Below are 13,480 nucleotides of genomic sequence, written 5' to 3'. Positions count from 1 at the left end.
AGTAAAAAGGAAATGATTTTATTTCCTGTAACATTCCTTCCTGTGCATCTTCTCAAAATAGCATATTTAAATAATTCTCAGTGGTCCTAACTGACTTCTGAATAGAATATATTCTGGCTATTTTTCTTTCTGCCAAGATTTGTTATGAGCTTATCACCAGTAAAGTTTAGGTCTGTTTACAAATCAGAAAACCCTTTGATCTTTGAGAGTGGGAACTTTGAATTAGATTAGTTCAGTAAATTGTTGTTGGTTTTTTGGTGACATGTTAGTATAGAGAAAATTAACGATGAATTTTCACCACTCTCCTGTCTATGAAAACTGGATTTAACAGACAGTGAAAGGAGTAAAAAGTCTGCATTTTATTACACCAGCCTCACTCACTGTTTTATAAATCTTGCAACGAAGACAATATTTATGACTTTATTTTCTGTCTCATATTAAATTTAAGTAAAACTGCTTTAAGATTATTTACCTTAAACACTGTTGCCTTGTTAGTAACATTTTGGATTTAAGAGAAAAATGAGCAACATGCACACACACATACACATGTTTTCCTGGAGATGTAGTAACACATACTTGTTCACTCCGTAACTATATGTATATGAATGTAGAGATGGAATCTTCTCACATCGTTGTACGTAGTCAGCGTGCAATAAATATTTCTTGACTGGCCAACTAATACCCAAGCATGTTTAGGTGTAACTTTGGATGTTTAGGTCCTTCTGATGGGATTCCAGTCCTTCAGTCTGGCTGTTGGTACCACAATGGCCTTTTTTTAAGATGCAGATCCACAACATCATCTCATTTGTAAAACCCTTCAGAGAAGTTACAGCACCTTCGAGGATAAAGAGCAGACTCCCGCTTCTGGCATAAAAGTCTCTGCAAGATAAGGGTGCAGCCTCCTATCTCCCAGGCCTTATCTTTGTTCTTTTCTTCTAACTATCCCTAAAAGTTCTATAAATTCCCCCTGCCAATAGGTCAAGAAATTTCCTATTGTCCTACTTTTGCAAATGGACCTCATTTGATCTGTAATACGTCTGTTTCTCTTTGTTTGCCTTATGTTTTAAAACTCTTCTCTGGAATCATTTCCTTTTGAGTCATTTTCTGTTTTCCCGGAGAGAAAATAATTTGCCAACCCTTTCCCTTGTTGTCTGTTACACTCTCCATAAGTCACAGATCTTTGCCTCCTGGTAAGTGTGGCCCTGCCTTTGATGCATCTCGGTATCCCTAGTGGCTGGGATGTTTAGAGTGTGCTCACTAAGTGCCTGGGGGATGGAGGAGTATTCCTTTGACCACAGAATCACCCAGAGATCACTTTCTCTGAAGTCTTTTGTTCAGAGGAGTAGTTTTCTCCCTCCTCTGAATTCTCTCCTATCTTTCTAACTCGGCTTTATCACAAATAACTATGCTATAGTTGTTTCCTAACACATCCATTTCTTTTGCCGCATTGTGACTCTTTTGACGACAGGGCTTAACAGTTAGATCTTTCTCTCTTTCTAATGTCTATCAAATATTGAGCCCTCCATATATTTTTTGATGAATAAGTGAGTGGCCAATTATTTAAACTTCTAAAAATTAGTGTTTTATATAGGCGTATCTGTATCTATAGATTTATTTTAGCTGGGTATCTGAAAAAGAAAACCCATGAATCCAATCATGAATTGATTTTCCACACCAAGAAAAAGATAGGAAGCAAGTAGACTGGTTCTTAGAACCTAGTCTTCCATTACTAACTGTAGGACTAAGACAGTGACTTCTGGCTCAGTTTACCTCTTAACTATCCTATTGTGGATCAGCTTAGATGAGTGCTTCTCAGACTTTGGCCTGCATCCGAATCACCTGGAAGGCTGTGGATCAGAGTTTCTGTGGGTGGGGCCCAAGTATTTGCATTTCTCACAAGTCCCTCGATGTTGCTGATGCTGCTGGTGGCGGGACCAACATGCTGGGAACCATCCGCCTGGTCTCTCCAAGGTATTTTGCAGCCTTCAACATCTATGTGATTTGTTGATACTTTAATGCCAATAAGTGGAAGCACTGCAAACTTTAACTAGGTTAAATGTCTCCTGAAGTCTCTGGAAAGGGCCTTTGCTTTTCATGAACTACTTCTAAATTCACCTGAGTGACTCTTTCACGTCACCTGAGTCACTTTATGTTGAATTTTCTCTTCTTCATTAAAGAAGTGTCATTACACTTGGTCATTACAGTGTATGTCACATTCCCTCATCTGTAACTAAATCCTGCCAATAAAACTAAGACTCTCCCTCCTTGGCCATTCCCTGTTCACGATGAAGATAGCATTTGTCTCTCCCCATTCGTCCTTAAGGCCCAATTTTGTTCCATTCCTTTTGTCTTCTATGGGTAACAAAAATGGTTCATGAATCAGTCACATTTTTTATATAGTTTCAGGCTTTTGTCCTGTACAAAGAGTTGTAAGGATTTCTTTCTCATCACTATGGTAATTTCAGAATTTTTCTGCCTCAAATAACCCATTTTATTGATTGCCAGGGACCCAGAGAGGTTATAGGTATTCTTCAAAAATAATGTTGACTTTATGATAAGGAAAAGGATGTCATTTTACTTCCTTTTGACTGAGATTTCAGACTTCAGTCCTAGCTAACTTCAGATCTCTGAATATTCTAGATAATTTTTTGTTTCAAACTTTTTCGCAAGAAATATTCTTAAATTTACTGTGCCCTTTGCTGATTTATGACACATGATCATTTTATTAAACATATTAACAAATATTTGAGTTGATATTCTGCAAAGAATTAAGTGAAATGTATACTTTTAGTTAATTGACCTTAAATCCATTTTTTTTCTTTTTTAGGAAAAACAGTCAAGGCAGATATAGCTGTGCATATTTATTTGTAGGTACTCATTTTTTAGCAGTGCTAAGATATCTTCTAAAGTTCCCCATTATTTGCTTCTGTGGAAGCTGACTGTGAAATGTATTGTCCCGTACTTCACCTGGTCAAAGTGTTTGAGTTTTCACTAGGCTTTTTACTAGCTAAAAGCATTGACATCTTAAATTATATAATAATGGCTAGTTATATAGGTGGTATTTAATCCTTATAGTCAAAGATATCTTTGTACTTGCCCATTTATTTGTAAAATAAGATAGGAAAAAAAATTCATGGAGTTTTTTCCCCTAAATTCAACTGAGAATATGTGAACTGGTTACTCTAATTAACTTTGTGTAAAATTCTCTCCCAACCCTAACCCTAACCTATTTGTTCAAGAGGGAAAGCTATTACTTAATTCTTGAACCAATGTGGTGAAAGTAAAGAATTCTCTTTTTACACGTGGTCTCAACCAAACAATTACATATTTATATGTTTGCATTTGTGATAATGAGAGCTCACAAGTTTAGCACCCAGTTGAACCTGGCCTCTGTGTAGACTGATCTGGTTATACTACCTGTTGGGAAGAAATTAATCACTGAGCTCACTTAAAGCTTGCTTTTCTCTATAACATAAATGCATGCTATCAACAGATTTCATAAGTTAATAGCTACTTTGTGTGATGGTACATATAGGTTGCATATTAATTTTAATTTTTTTAATTGAGCTCCATGATTATAAAGTAAAGCTCTTGAGAGTCCTTTCAGATTGGCGAGGAACAGACTTAGTGTGTTGGTTTGAAAGTATTTTTTTCAGATACAGTTGTGCAAGTGATCTACTTCTGCTGTGGGGAAGATTGGACTGTTGGTGCTAAAATTTAAAAGGTTCTGCCTGTGGATGTAGGAAGACAAATGGCACATCTCTAGAAGCGAGGAAAAATAGTGCTGTAATTCAGTGTCATGTTGATAGAAATAGCAACCTTAACCAGTCATCTTTTATTTTTGGCTCAGACAACTGACTATAAAATATAACCCAGATGGTGGAGCTATGATAGTAAAGATACAGAAATGACATTTTGCTGGTGAATTTTCTGCTACCCTTTGCTTCTCCACTTTCAGTTTTACATCAAACCTTTTATGGTGTAAGTTGCTTGCCTGCGTGTCTATGGACAGACCCACAGAATGAAAAATGTGTTTCATGGCATTTTTAGATCTTGGATTATTTCAGTTAACTTTTGTTTCATTTCCCTCTTCTAATTGTCTTTTTGATTTTTCTCTCTTTTGCTGAATTTATACTCTAACATAAATTAGGCTGTGCCATGAGTAGTTGGTCCTATTTCAATTTATTTCTGAATATGTTATAGGCATTTAGAGTGTAGCATTATGCTCTGTCTGTCTGTCTGCCTCTCTCGGAATTGGGGATACCTTTAAAGAGAGCAGAGAGTTAGGCACATTATGCTGTGGTCTCTGGCCTCAGCCATCTTCCTCATACTGGGCTTTGAATTGAAATGATTAAGGAGTCAGTGTAAGGGTAGGTTAGTGATGTGGGTGTGGGGTGCTGGAAACGTTTTACATTAGAGATTAGGAATGGGGAAGGTAGTCTGAATGTGTGGTGCTGAGTTTGTTGCGGTACTGAAGAGCTGAGAGGTGTTTTCTCATGGTCTCCAGCATCAGTGCCACCTGGAGCTGCCTCCTTATTTCTCACCGGCTGGGATCTTAAGATACTACCTATGATGAATAAGTCCCTGGAGAAGGACAGGAAAGGGAGAAAGGGGCTAACATTTATGGAGAACCTCCTAAATTGTGTATAGTCTCTTTTAATCCTCACAATGACCCCATGAGGTCAGCACAGGGATTTAAGTTGAGATCTATGACTCAGAGTCCAGGCCGTGCTTGATGCCAGTGGCCACTTGTCTGTGCTGTGTGTGCATGCAGTGCATGTGTGCGTGTATCTCCATTATCATAAAGGCTAATGTCAAACCCTTTGTTGGGAAAGGAAGATATACCTTTTTTCCCCCAAAGGCATCTTAATGGTGTAGAGAATGTGCAGAGAGCTCGAAAACTCTTGGGTTTATTTTGTGAGTGTTATTTATTTTTGGTTCAACTTTTAAGTGTATTTGTTTTCAGAAATGAAAGGTTTGTCTGGGTCTCTCTTAGCCACATTATGGATCATGTGTTTTTAATGCATGTTAACCTACGTCAATATCTATTTAAAGTAAAAAGACCGTTGACAATTTTTTGCAAGTACAAGATTTCAGGAATGAAAATTAATTTAAATAACTAATGGACTAGAATTATGAACTTATACATTCTAGCATAAGCTCTAAAAGTGATTATTGCTAGTTCCTTTATTTAGATCTAGATACTCTTGGTGATTACATTAGAGATAGCCAACTCCCTGGGCTAATTTCAGGTGTAGGAATGGACTGTGCTTGCATCTGCATTCCACTGTGGAGCCTTCTGAAAAGCATCTTCTTTGGGCTTTTATTTTGTACAGTCTGCTTTTGTGTGAAATCTCTTAGGTTTTATTTTCTCCTTTTGATCTGCGGTCCTGCATTTTTAGTGTTTCGTGGACACTGGCGTGTGCTTTGAGTCATGTTCTGTTGTTGATCAGGCACACACAATGTCACCCTGAAAAAGGTTTCAGTTGAATGGAAGCTCTTGTTGTTCATGCAAGTGCGGTCTTGGTATACCCAGTATATTGCAGACCTGGTATATTGTCATCCTAGTATAGTGTATACCTAGCGTACCTGGTATATACCTAGTATATTGTCATCCACGTTTGGTAATGTGGCAATCTCTCTCCTCCCTTAGGCAATTGATAATACCAAACCTCAGGATATTTTTGTAACGTCGACATTTTATTTAAGAATTCTTGGCTACACTATACATAGAATTTGCATTCTAAAATCAACTTAAGTCACCATTATGTTATTGTAATTGTTTGGATAGATAGGACTGTACATGTGTGTGTGTTTGTATGAAAGAGAAGAGAATATTTAAACTCATACAGCAGCTTCTATTGAGTGGCAGATCCTATAACTATACGAAAAGTCTGTATATATTCAGGTAACAGAGAGTAGATTTTAGAATCTCTGGAACCTTAATTATTCTCTGCAGAGTGTAAAGTCCTAATGTAAAGTCTTGACAGGACTAATCCTTCTAAGAAACTGGCCATATTTAATCTCAGGACATCTTAAGGAAAGTAATAACTGATTTTGAATTCTTATGCACCTGTAAGTCATGGAGGTGCTAAGGATAGCTAAAATCTGAAATATGAAAGGGTTTTAGATGAAAAATCTATTTGGGCTTGATTATATGTCTTAACTGCCTTCCCAATTTAGTTAGCATATAATTAGAATCCCCTAATTACTCTCTCAAGCAGCTTTAAAGCTGAAGAATGTACCAGTATTTCCATGGCTTATATATTTTATCTGTGTACCTTTTTCAGTGGCAGGTGTTTATCTCCTTCAGGAACTACACAAACAGGTAGGCAACCGATAGGCAAGGGCTGTGGAGTTCATTAGTTTTCAAAGCCCCACGGCCTTTACTGAAGGCATTTTCATGCATTGCACTCTTAGAGATCAACTATTCCAGGAGTCAGTTGGCAAGCCAGCCTGGCTTGCAGAGGTCTGACAGGGAGAAGCTTCTTTTCTCTAACACATTCAGTGAGTCTTCGTTGAGAAAGCAGAATTCCCGATTGACAGCGCCTGTGAGAGGAGCTACAGTGAGTGACAGCAACTGGCAGTTGTGCGTTGGACTTTTGCTATCGCCTGCCAGTTATATGTTAATCTTTAAGTATGAACAGAAATAGAATATTCACATTTGAAAAGAAGCTAGATTCTAGATTTTGAAACTTCCACGTAGATATTCGACTTATTCGGTATAAGATCTTCTGAGGCCTATAAGTAGTAATTTATTCCTTACAGCACTATTTAACTATTCAAGGGAAGTAATTATGTTTTCATGATTTCTAAATTAGCTTGGGAAAGTTATCTGGGACTTTCTCAAGGAGGAGTCATTTTATTATGTCAACAAATTTTATAAGTTAGGTAAAAGTGAACTAAATGTCTTATCCCATATTTCCCCTTGAGGCAAAACTATGAACTAAACGCCACTTATATTATTAACTTGTTTTCTGTGACATACTGGAACTCTTTCCAGCCCCAGCTTTCAACAGAATTCCTGTGGTTCAGTGATGCTGTGGGAAGTAAGACATCACCGCCCTCAATGAGCTTATGTTTTAGTAGGGGAGTGGAACCTTGAAAACTTATTTATACAATTAATCAGGTAGTTTTAATCATACTCTGTTTGTGGCTCTAGCTTGAGGATGCTTCTTCCCTAACAAGAGCAGATAATAATTCCCATGTAACTTAGGATCAGTTCAATGGATAGGAAATACTCTTGCTCCTTTGAGGTTCTTTTCTTTCAACCATGCCATCATCCTCATTGTTGGCTTCCACTGGACCCCAAGTCATTTTCTTCTGTTCAGTGAACTTTAGTGTTAGTGTCAGAGTTGCTCTGTCCACTCCCAAGGCCCACCATCATCCTGATGACTTCAGTGTCTTTGTACTGAAGAGAGTCCCTTGATAGTTGCTTCCCCTTCTTATCTCCAAATGCCACTGTCCTTCTTTTGCCTCATCTCCCAAAATCACCTACTTTATTTTAACCCACTGCTCTGGTTAAACAGATCTTGTAATATCTCACAAGTGTTCTGACTTTACCTGTAAACATCTCACTATCTGACTATATCATAAACTCATCTCCTTCTCCTTTATTCATTTTACTGGGATCATCCATCAACCTCATAGGGAGCACTAGTTCATCAAACCATCTGTCTTTTGCCAATTCATCAACTTGCTTATCATATCAAAATTTGATTTCATCATCATCTTTATTGTTACATTTGCCATTCCCATAAACTCTTTGCTTACTTTTTTTTTCTGTCTCCTTTTTATGGACTTTAAATCAAACTCTTTAAAAAAAATCATACTTCATGGTAGATTGGGATCCCTAGAAATTCATAGTCACCAACTTCAAATGCACACACAATACTGTGAAATCGTGCTACATTTTTCTGTTCAATTCCCTTTCTCATTCTCCTCTCCATTTGATTCTCTCCAAACTCCAACCACCCCTCCTTTTCACTAGCCTATCTCTTAGAGCTGAGAAAATTGAGGCCATATACTAGAAAATCCCTTATCTACCAATCCTACAAATTTGCTCATATCCTCACTCATCCTTTCCTTCTTTCTTCAAGTTATAAAAATAATAGAGTTGGGGCTGGCCTAGTTAAGTGGTTAAGTTTGCACAGTCTGCTTTGGTGGCCTAGGGTTCGTGGGTTCGGATCCTGTGCGCAGACCTATGCACCATGAGTTTCCATTTCCCTGTTATATCTCCACATACTTTTTTCCTCCCATCCTCTCTGTCATTTTGCAGGCTTATGTTTCTTTATCCTACCAGGGTAGAAAGTATGGCAAAAAGAGAAGGCCTAAGATGGATCCTTGAGAATCCAATGTTTAGAGTTTACTTGAGAGAGAGAAGTCAATTGTATTTAATGATAGTGACATACTTTGTTCATATATTGTAGATTGTGTATATATTTGTATATGTGTATGTTTGTGTGTATATACTTTGTTGTTGTTCAGCTTCCCTCTGTTGCGTGTCTACTATGTGCCAGGCACTATGAATAAGCTTTGAGAACACAAATTTGAGTCCACCTCAGCTCCTGATTTTAAAGCCTCTCATTGTAATGAGAGATGTAGACAAATGTGCTTTATCAGCACTGATATGGATGGACCCACAGCCTTAGTTATCTTTCTATGTGTTACAGATGACTATTTTATTCATTATCAAAATTTGGACATGAATATTTAGAAATAGATTTTTATTCTAGTACATTTATTCTTTGAAGGCAAATGTGTAATTTACTTTGAACTTTATATTAGCATCATTCAATGTTTAAAAATTCAAATGGCAGAAACACAAGTTTAAGGAGGTTAATGAGAATAAAATACCAGTTTATTCTATATTTTTTCCATTTGGAGCAGGGGTTAAGTTTTTGATGAAAGAGAGAAGGGAATGGGAAGAAATTTCACTTTAGTGCATGTGTCCTTTATGGATATTTTCTTCCCATGATGGCAGGGGTGCCCATTAACATGGAACACTTACTGTGTGCCAGGAGCTGTGCTAAATGATTCATGTGCATTGTCTCATTTAATCCTCCTGGTAGCCCTGAGGTGGATACTAAGTTTCCTTTTACACAAAAATAAACTGAGGTGTGGATTTTACATGTTAAAAGTTATGTAAGTAACTTTACACGTGTTTTTCCATAAGTTAAAGTTAGACTTAAAGAATGTGAACTAGATGTATATCTGACTTGGGAGCCTACACTTTTAACACTATGATATAGTGAAAGAAAATTAAGTGCAAAATATTTTGAGATTTTTCTCTTATCCGTAATATCTTGTATTATGGGGTACTTCGTATATCATTTAATCATTTCACATATACCATTCAGTCTTCACAACAAACCTGTGATATACGCAAGGCCAATATTGTTTAGATGAGGCCAAGAAGACGCAGTTAAATAAATTGCTTGGGTTACATGTGATAGCAGACCAGCAACTAGGTCCTGGGCTTCCTGACTTCGAGGTCAACTTTCCATTATATGAGGTACTTCCTGTCATTGATTCAGTTTGCCAAAGTATAAAGTTGTGCTTGTTCTTTAGGGTTTGCCTTTCTTTCCTCCCTCTACTTGAATTTGACTTTATTTCACTTATTTAGTTAATAATCCAAGAATGTTGCTAGAGTAGCAGAAATTTGATTAGAATCATCACCTTCAGTATTTCAGGTAATGGAGTGGAGTGAAAACAGCATGAAAAGCAGAGCCCATTCGTTCTCTTCCCAGGCTGGCCTCCTGGCTGGGTTAAAGTTGACTTCTGGTATGGCTGCCATTGCTCTCTTCTCCTGGGAAGCTCTGGTTGACTACTTGACACCAGGCATTAGAGCTGACCCGGGCATTAGCCCAGGCAAGCTTTGTGCAATACAGCCACTGAGATTTGTTTCCCCTGACTGGACACAAAAGCCTTACAAGGTGAAGGCTCTGTTGAAGTGATAAAGCTGATTAGATCTTAGCTGTAGAGGAATCTGATCTTCGAAATTTCCTCTACCTCTTGTTAATGAGGCAAAGACAACACTTAGCAGGGAAAATGAGATCACTAAGAAAGAGACGCATTTTTTTTTCTTTAATAAAGAACTGATTGTTTTTGCTGCTTTTAAATCAAGACCTAAATTTATTGTCCAGAATAAAGCTCCATTTAGGTGAGCAAATAAGAAACTTTTTCTCAGGGGTATAGTAAACTTGTTTAAATTTATCCCGTATATGAAATAAAGGAAGTTAAACAGTTCAAGAAAGTAAAACTAAGAGAAGCCTAGAAATTAAAATAATTTAATTAATGCTGACTGCAACAAAACTGAAATAACTAACATTTATTAATTACATGTATAGACTCGTGGTCTAGTCATACGAATGAAAACAATTTTTAAATGATCTTCCCACTTTTTCTTACTATATCTTCCTTTTCCTTGACCCACCATTCAAGCAAATCAAACTTCTTTTCCTGGGATCCACCTCTACAAATCTCACATCCTGACAATACTGATAATCTTACCTTTTGGTTTCTGTAGCACTTTTAGATATGCTTCTGTTTAAACCTCATAAAACTTTGTAACGAAAGCTGTGTTAGATTCATACTATGGAGTTGGAACTTGGCTCTAAAAGGTTATGCGATTTGCTCTAGAATTCGTAAACAGGAGAGTTGGGAGTCAAACCCAAGTTTTCTCACCCCCAAGAGAGTGGCCTATACCTCAGTTGCTTGAAGTTATACATTATTTAAAGTCTCTGATTCTCTCCTCTATTTCTTGTTAAGCCTTTGTTCCTATATTTAGAAAGTGACGTGACACTTGTTTTCATATCAAATACATTTATATGAAATGTAAGTCACATGTGCACACACATATATGCATATATTTATTTCTGTGTTCATAGATTAGCCATATTTGCATCATGCAGCATGTCTCTTCCCAGAGAGACCCCATTCTCCTATTTCTTAGCTTCAGCTTATTCCAGTGAAATCAGTAGACATAAAGGGCAATTTGAAGTAGAAAAAAAGTAACACTGGAGAAAGTTTATGATGGGAGTGGATGGATGGGAGATGAACCATCCACCCAGCCTACTGTGTCCCGTTGTCATTGACTTTGGGGCGGATGTAGGCGTATGGTGTGAGAATGGGGAGGATGTCATGCTGATGATACTGCTACTTACTCACACTGGAGAGACTCTGTCCTCCTCAAATTTGGCTTCATCTCCAAGCCATTTTTTATGCAGACATCCAATGTTTTTAAATTACATTTTTTAAATTGGTATTGTAATTTACCTGGCCTTTTCTAAGGTGGGAATGTTGACCTACCAAAGTCTCCTGATACTTCTCTTCCTTCCTTGACTATTATGTCCAAATTGTGCTTTTTGGGCTTTACAGAGGAAGACAGAGGATGACTGTCCTCTTGCCTTCCATTTCAGTGGTTTTTTCCTTCTTTATGTTCCTATGCCATCTTACTCACCTCTCACCTTAACTTCCAAATATAGAGCTTTCTCATTTCCGTGCTGCTGCTTTCCAAATCGCTAGTTTTATTTTAGACCCATTCCTTCTCTTCCAGATGTATCTGTCTAGTTGTCTCCTAAGCGTTTGCCCCATATGTATCCTAGGCAAATCAACTTTGAACTGTCTGAAATGTACTTAGTTATCTTCTCCCTCATATTTGTAGCATTTTCTGTATCACTAGACTTGGCTAGGGATCCTGATAGCATCCTCCTCCTAGTCGCCCAAGCCAGGAGTCAGAATTGTCCTATATTTCGCCACAATTAATGAGTCAATAAGTTCTATTTTGTCTATATTCCTAGCATTATTTTTTACTTCTCCTTTTTCTTCTCATCTCTCTGTTCCCACTGCTACTAGCATAGTCCCTGACTATTTCCAGTCTAACTGTCTATTTCCAGTCTTATCTTCTTTTAGGCCATTCTCCACCTTACAGACTCATATATATATATATATAATTTTATGTGAGGAAGATTGGCACTGAGCTAACACCTGTGCCAATCTTCTTCTCTTTCGTTATGTGGGATGCCACCAAAGCATGGCTTGATGAGTGTTGTGTGGGTCCACATCTGGGATCCAAGCCTGTGAACTATGGGCTGTTGAAGTTGAGCGCATAGACTTAACCACTATGCCACCGGGCCGGCCCCACAAATATATTTCTAAAAGACCGCTTTGATTATATAATATTCCTACTTTAAGTATCAACTTCGATTGCATTTCCTAAAACGCTTTGCAAAATACTCCAAAAATAATCTATGTCCACTAATAAAGGAGCCCGTAGTCAAATAAAATGTTGAAATGCGGCATGCTACATCTATTTTGTCTTGAAAAGTCACAGCACACGTTATGTGTTAAAAGAAATGCTATATGAAGTTCTGCTATTGACTGCAACAACAAAACTCTAATGTGAGCTCATATTTGAACGTGGAAATTTTTGTTTGTTTAGTATTTGTTAATGTGGAACTATTGACAGGATATGCTCCTGACTTCACTCCCAGGATACTTAAAGCCTTCCATGCCCATCTAACCTCATCTCTCCCTTTTTGAGCATTTGTAGCCATACTTAGTTCCCCAAACATGCAGCTCTATTCTATTCCTTGGAGTATTATTATTCCTTTTGCCTGGAATACCACCAATCTATCTGATGACTTCTGTCTTTGAAAATTCAGCTCTTTAAAAGCTCAGATTATTTTCTTATTCGTTTGATGTCTTCACTGGTTAGAGCACTGCTTGGCACATTGAAGATGCTCAACATATGTTAAATAAATAACAAAAATGGAGAAAATCAGTAAGAGAAAATTTAGGAATATGAGCTTTGCTGTATCTGCCTATTTCTTCTGCCTATGTATTGCCCATTCAGGAAATCTAACACCACATAATAGTAGTTGCTTAAAAAATTTAGTAAGAGTTGCTTGACCTCAGTAATTTAATTGCTCTTCAAAAAAAAATTCTTTGGTTTACTTGTACAAGGTTTAGGAAATTACTCTACGTTATAAGATAAACTTTTAATTCTTACGGGACAGAAATCAAATTTAACTTTTTTAATTGTATTATAGCTATTCTTCTTCCACTGTGAGAATTTCTTAAAAATGATTGTTGTAAATGTTTCCTATTTCTTCCTGACAGGTGATATTTGAAGCTGAAGTCTCAGGAGGCAGAAGCGGTTATATTGCCATTGATGACATCCAAGTGCTGAGTTATCCTTGTGGTAGGTTGTGATTAAGAATTGTATTTTTCTGTGTCCTTTCAACACGTGTCTTATATTGGCAGTGACTGTTTATTACTTGGTCATTGCTCTCTCTTTGTTGTTGTGACTCTTAGCCTTCTGTTCAATTTTAAAAGAATACTGAAATATTTGTGGTTTTTGAATCAAATATTTTTCAGACTTGCAACTAATTGTTCACACATTAAAGGATTCATTTAAATTGTTCAATTACTGAGAACAAAATACAAATGTAAATGAAATTCTGGGTAGGACTTGTTC

The 13,480-nt window shown here is 37.2% G+C and overlaps 1 protein-coding gene across 11 annotated transcripts in view; it reads left to right on the top strand.

The window, feature by feature from the left end:
• PTPRK (protein tyrosine phosphatase receptor type K) overlaps nt 1-13,480 on the top strand; it is a 514,767-nt gene that overhangs the window by 250,048 nt on the left and 251,239 nt on the right. For all 11 annotated transcript variants that reach the window (XM_070496694.1, XM_044753877.2, XM_044753876.2 and 8 more), the window contains exon 4: nt 13,123-13,204. In XM_070496694.1, the coding sequence (XP_070352795.1) occupies nt 13,123-13,204 (82 nt within the window). The remainder of the gene's footprint in view (nt 1-13,122; nt 13,205-13,480) is intronic.

This window comes from Equus asinus, chromosome 24, assembly GCF_041296235.1.
Source record: "Equus asinus isolate D_3611 breed Donkey chromosome 24, EquAss-T2T_v2, whole genome shotgun sequence".
Taxonomy (NCBI): Eukaryota; Metazoa; Chordata; class Mammalia; order Perissodactyla; family Equidae; genus Equus; species Equus asinus.
This window is presented reverse-complemented; position numbering and strand designations above follow the sequence as displayed.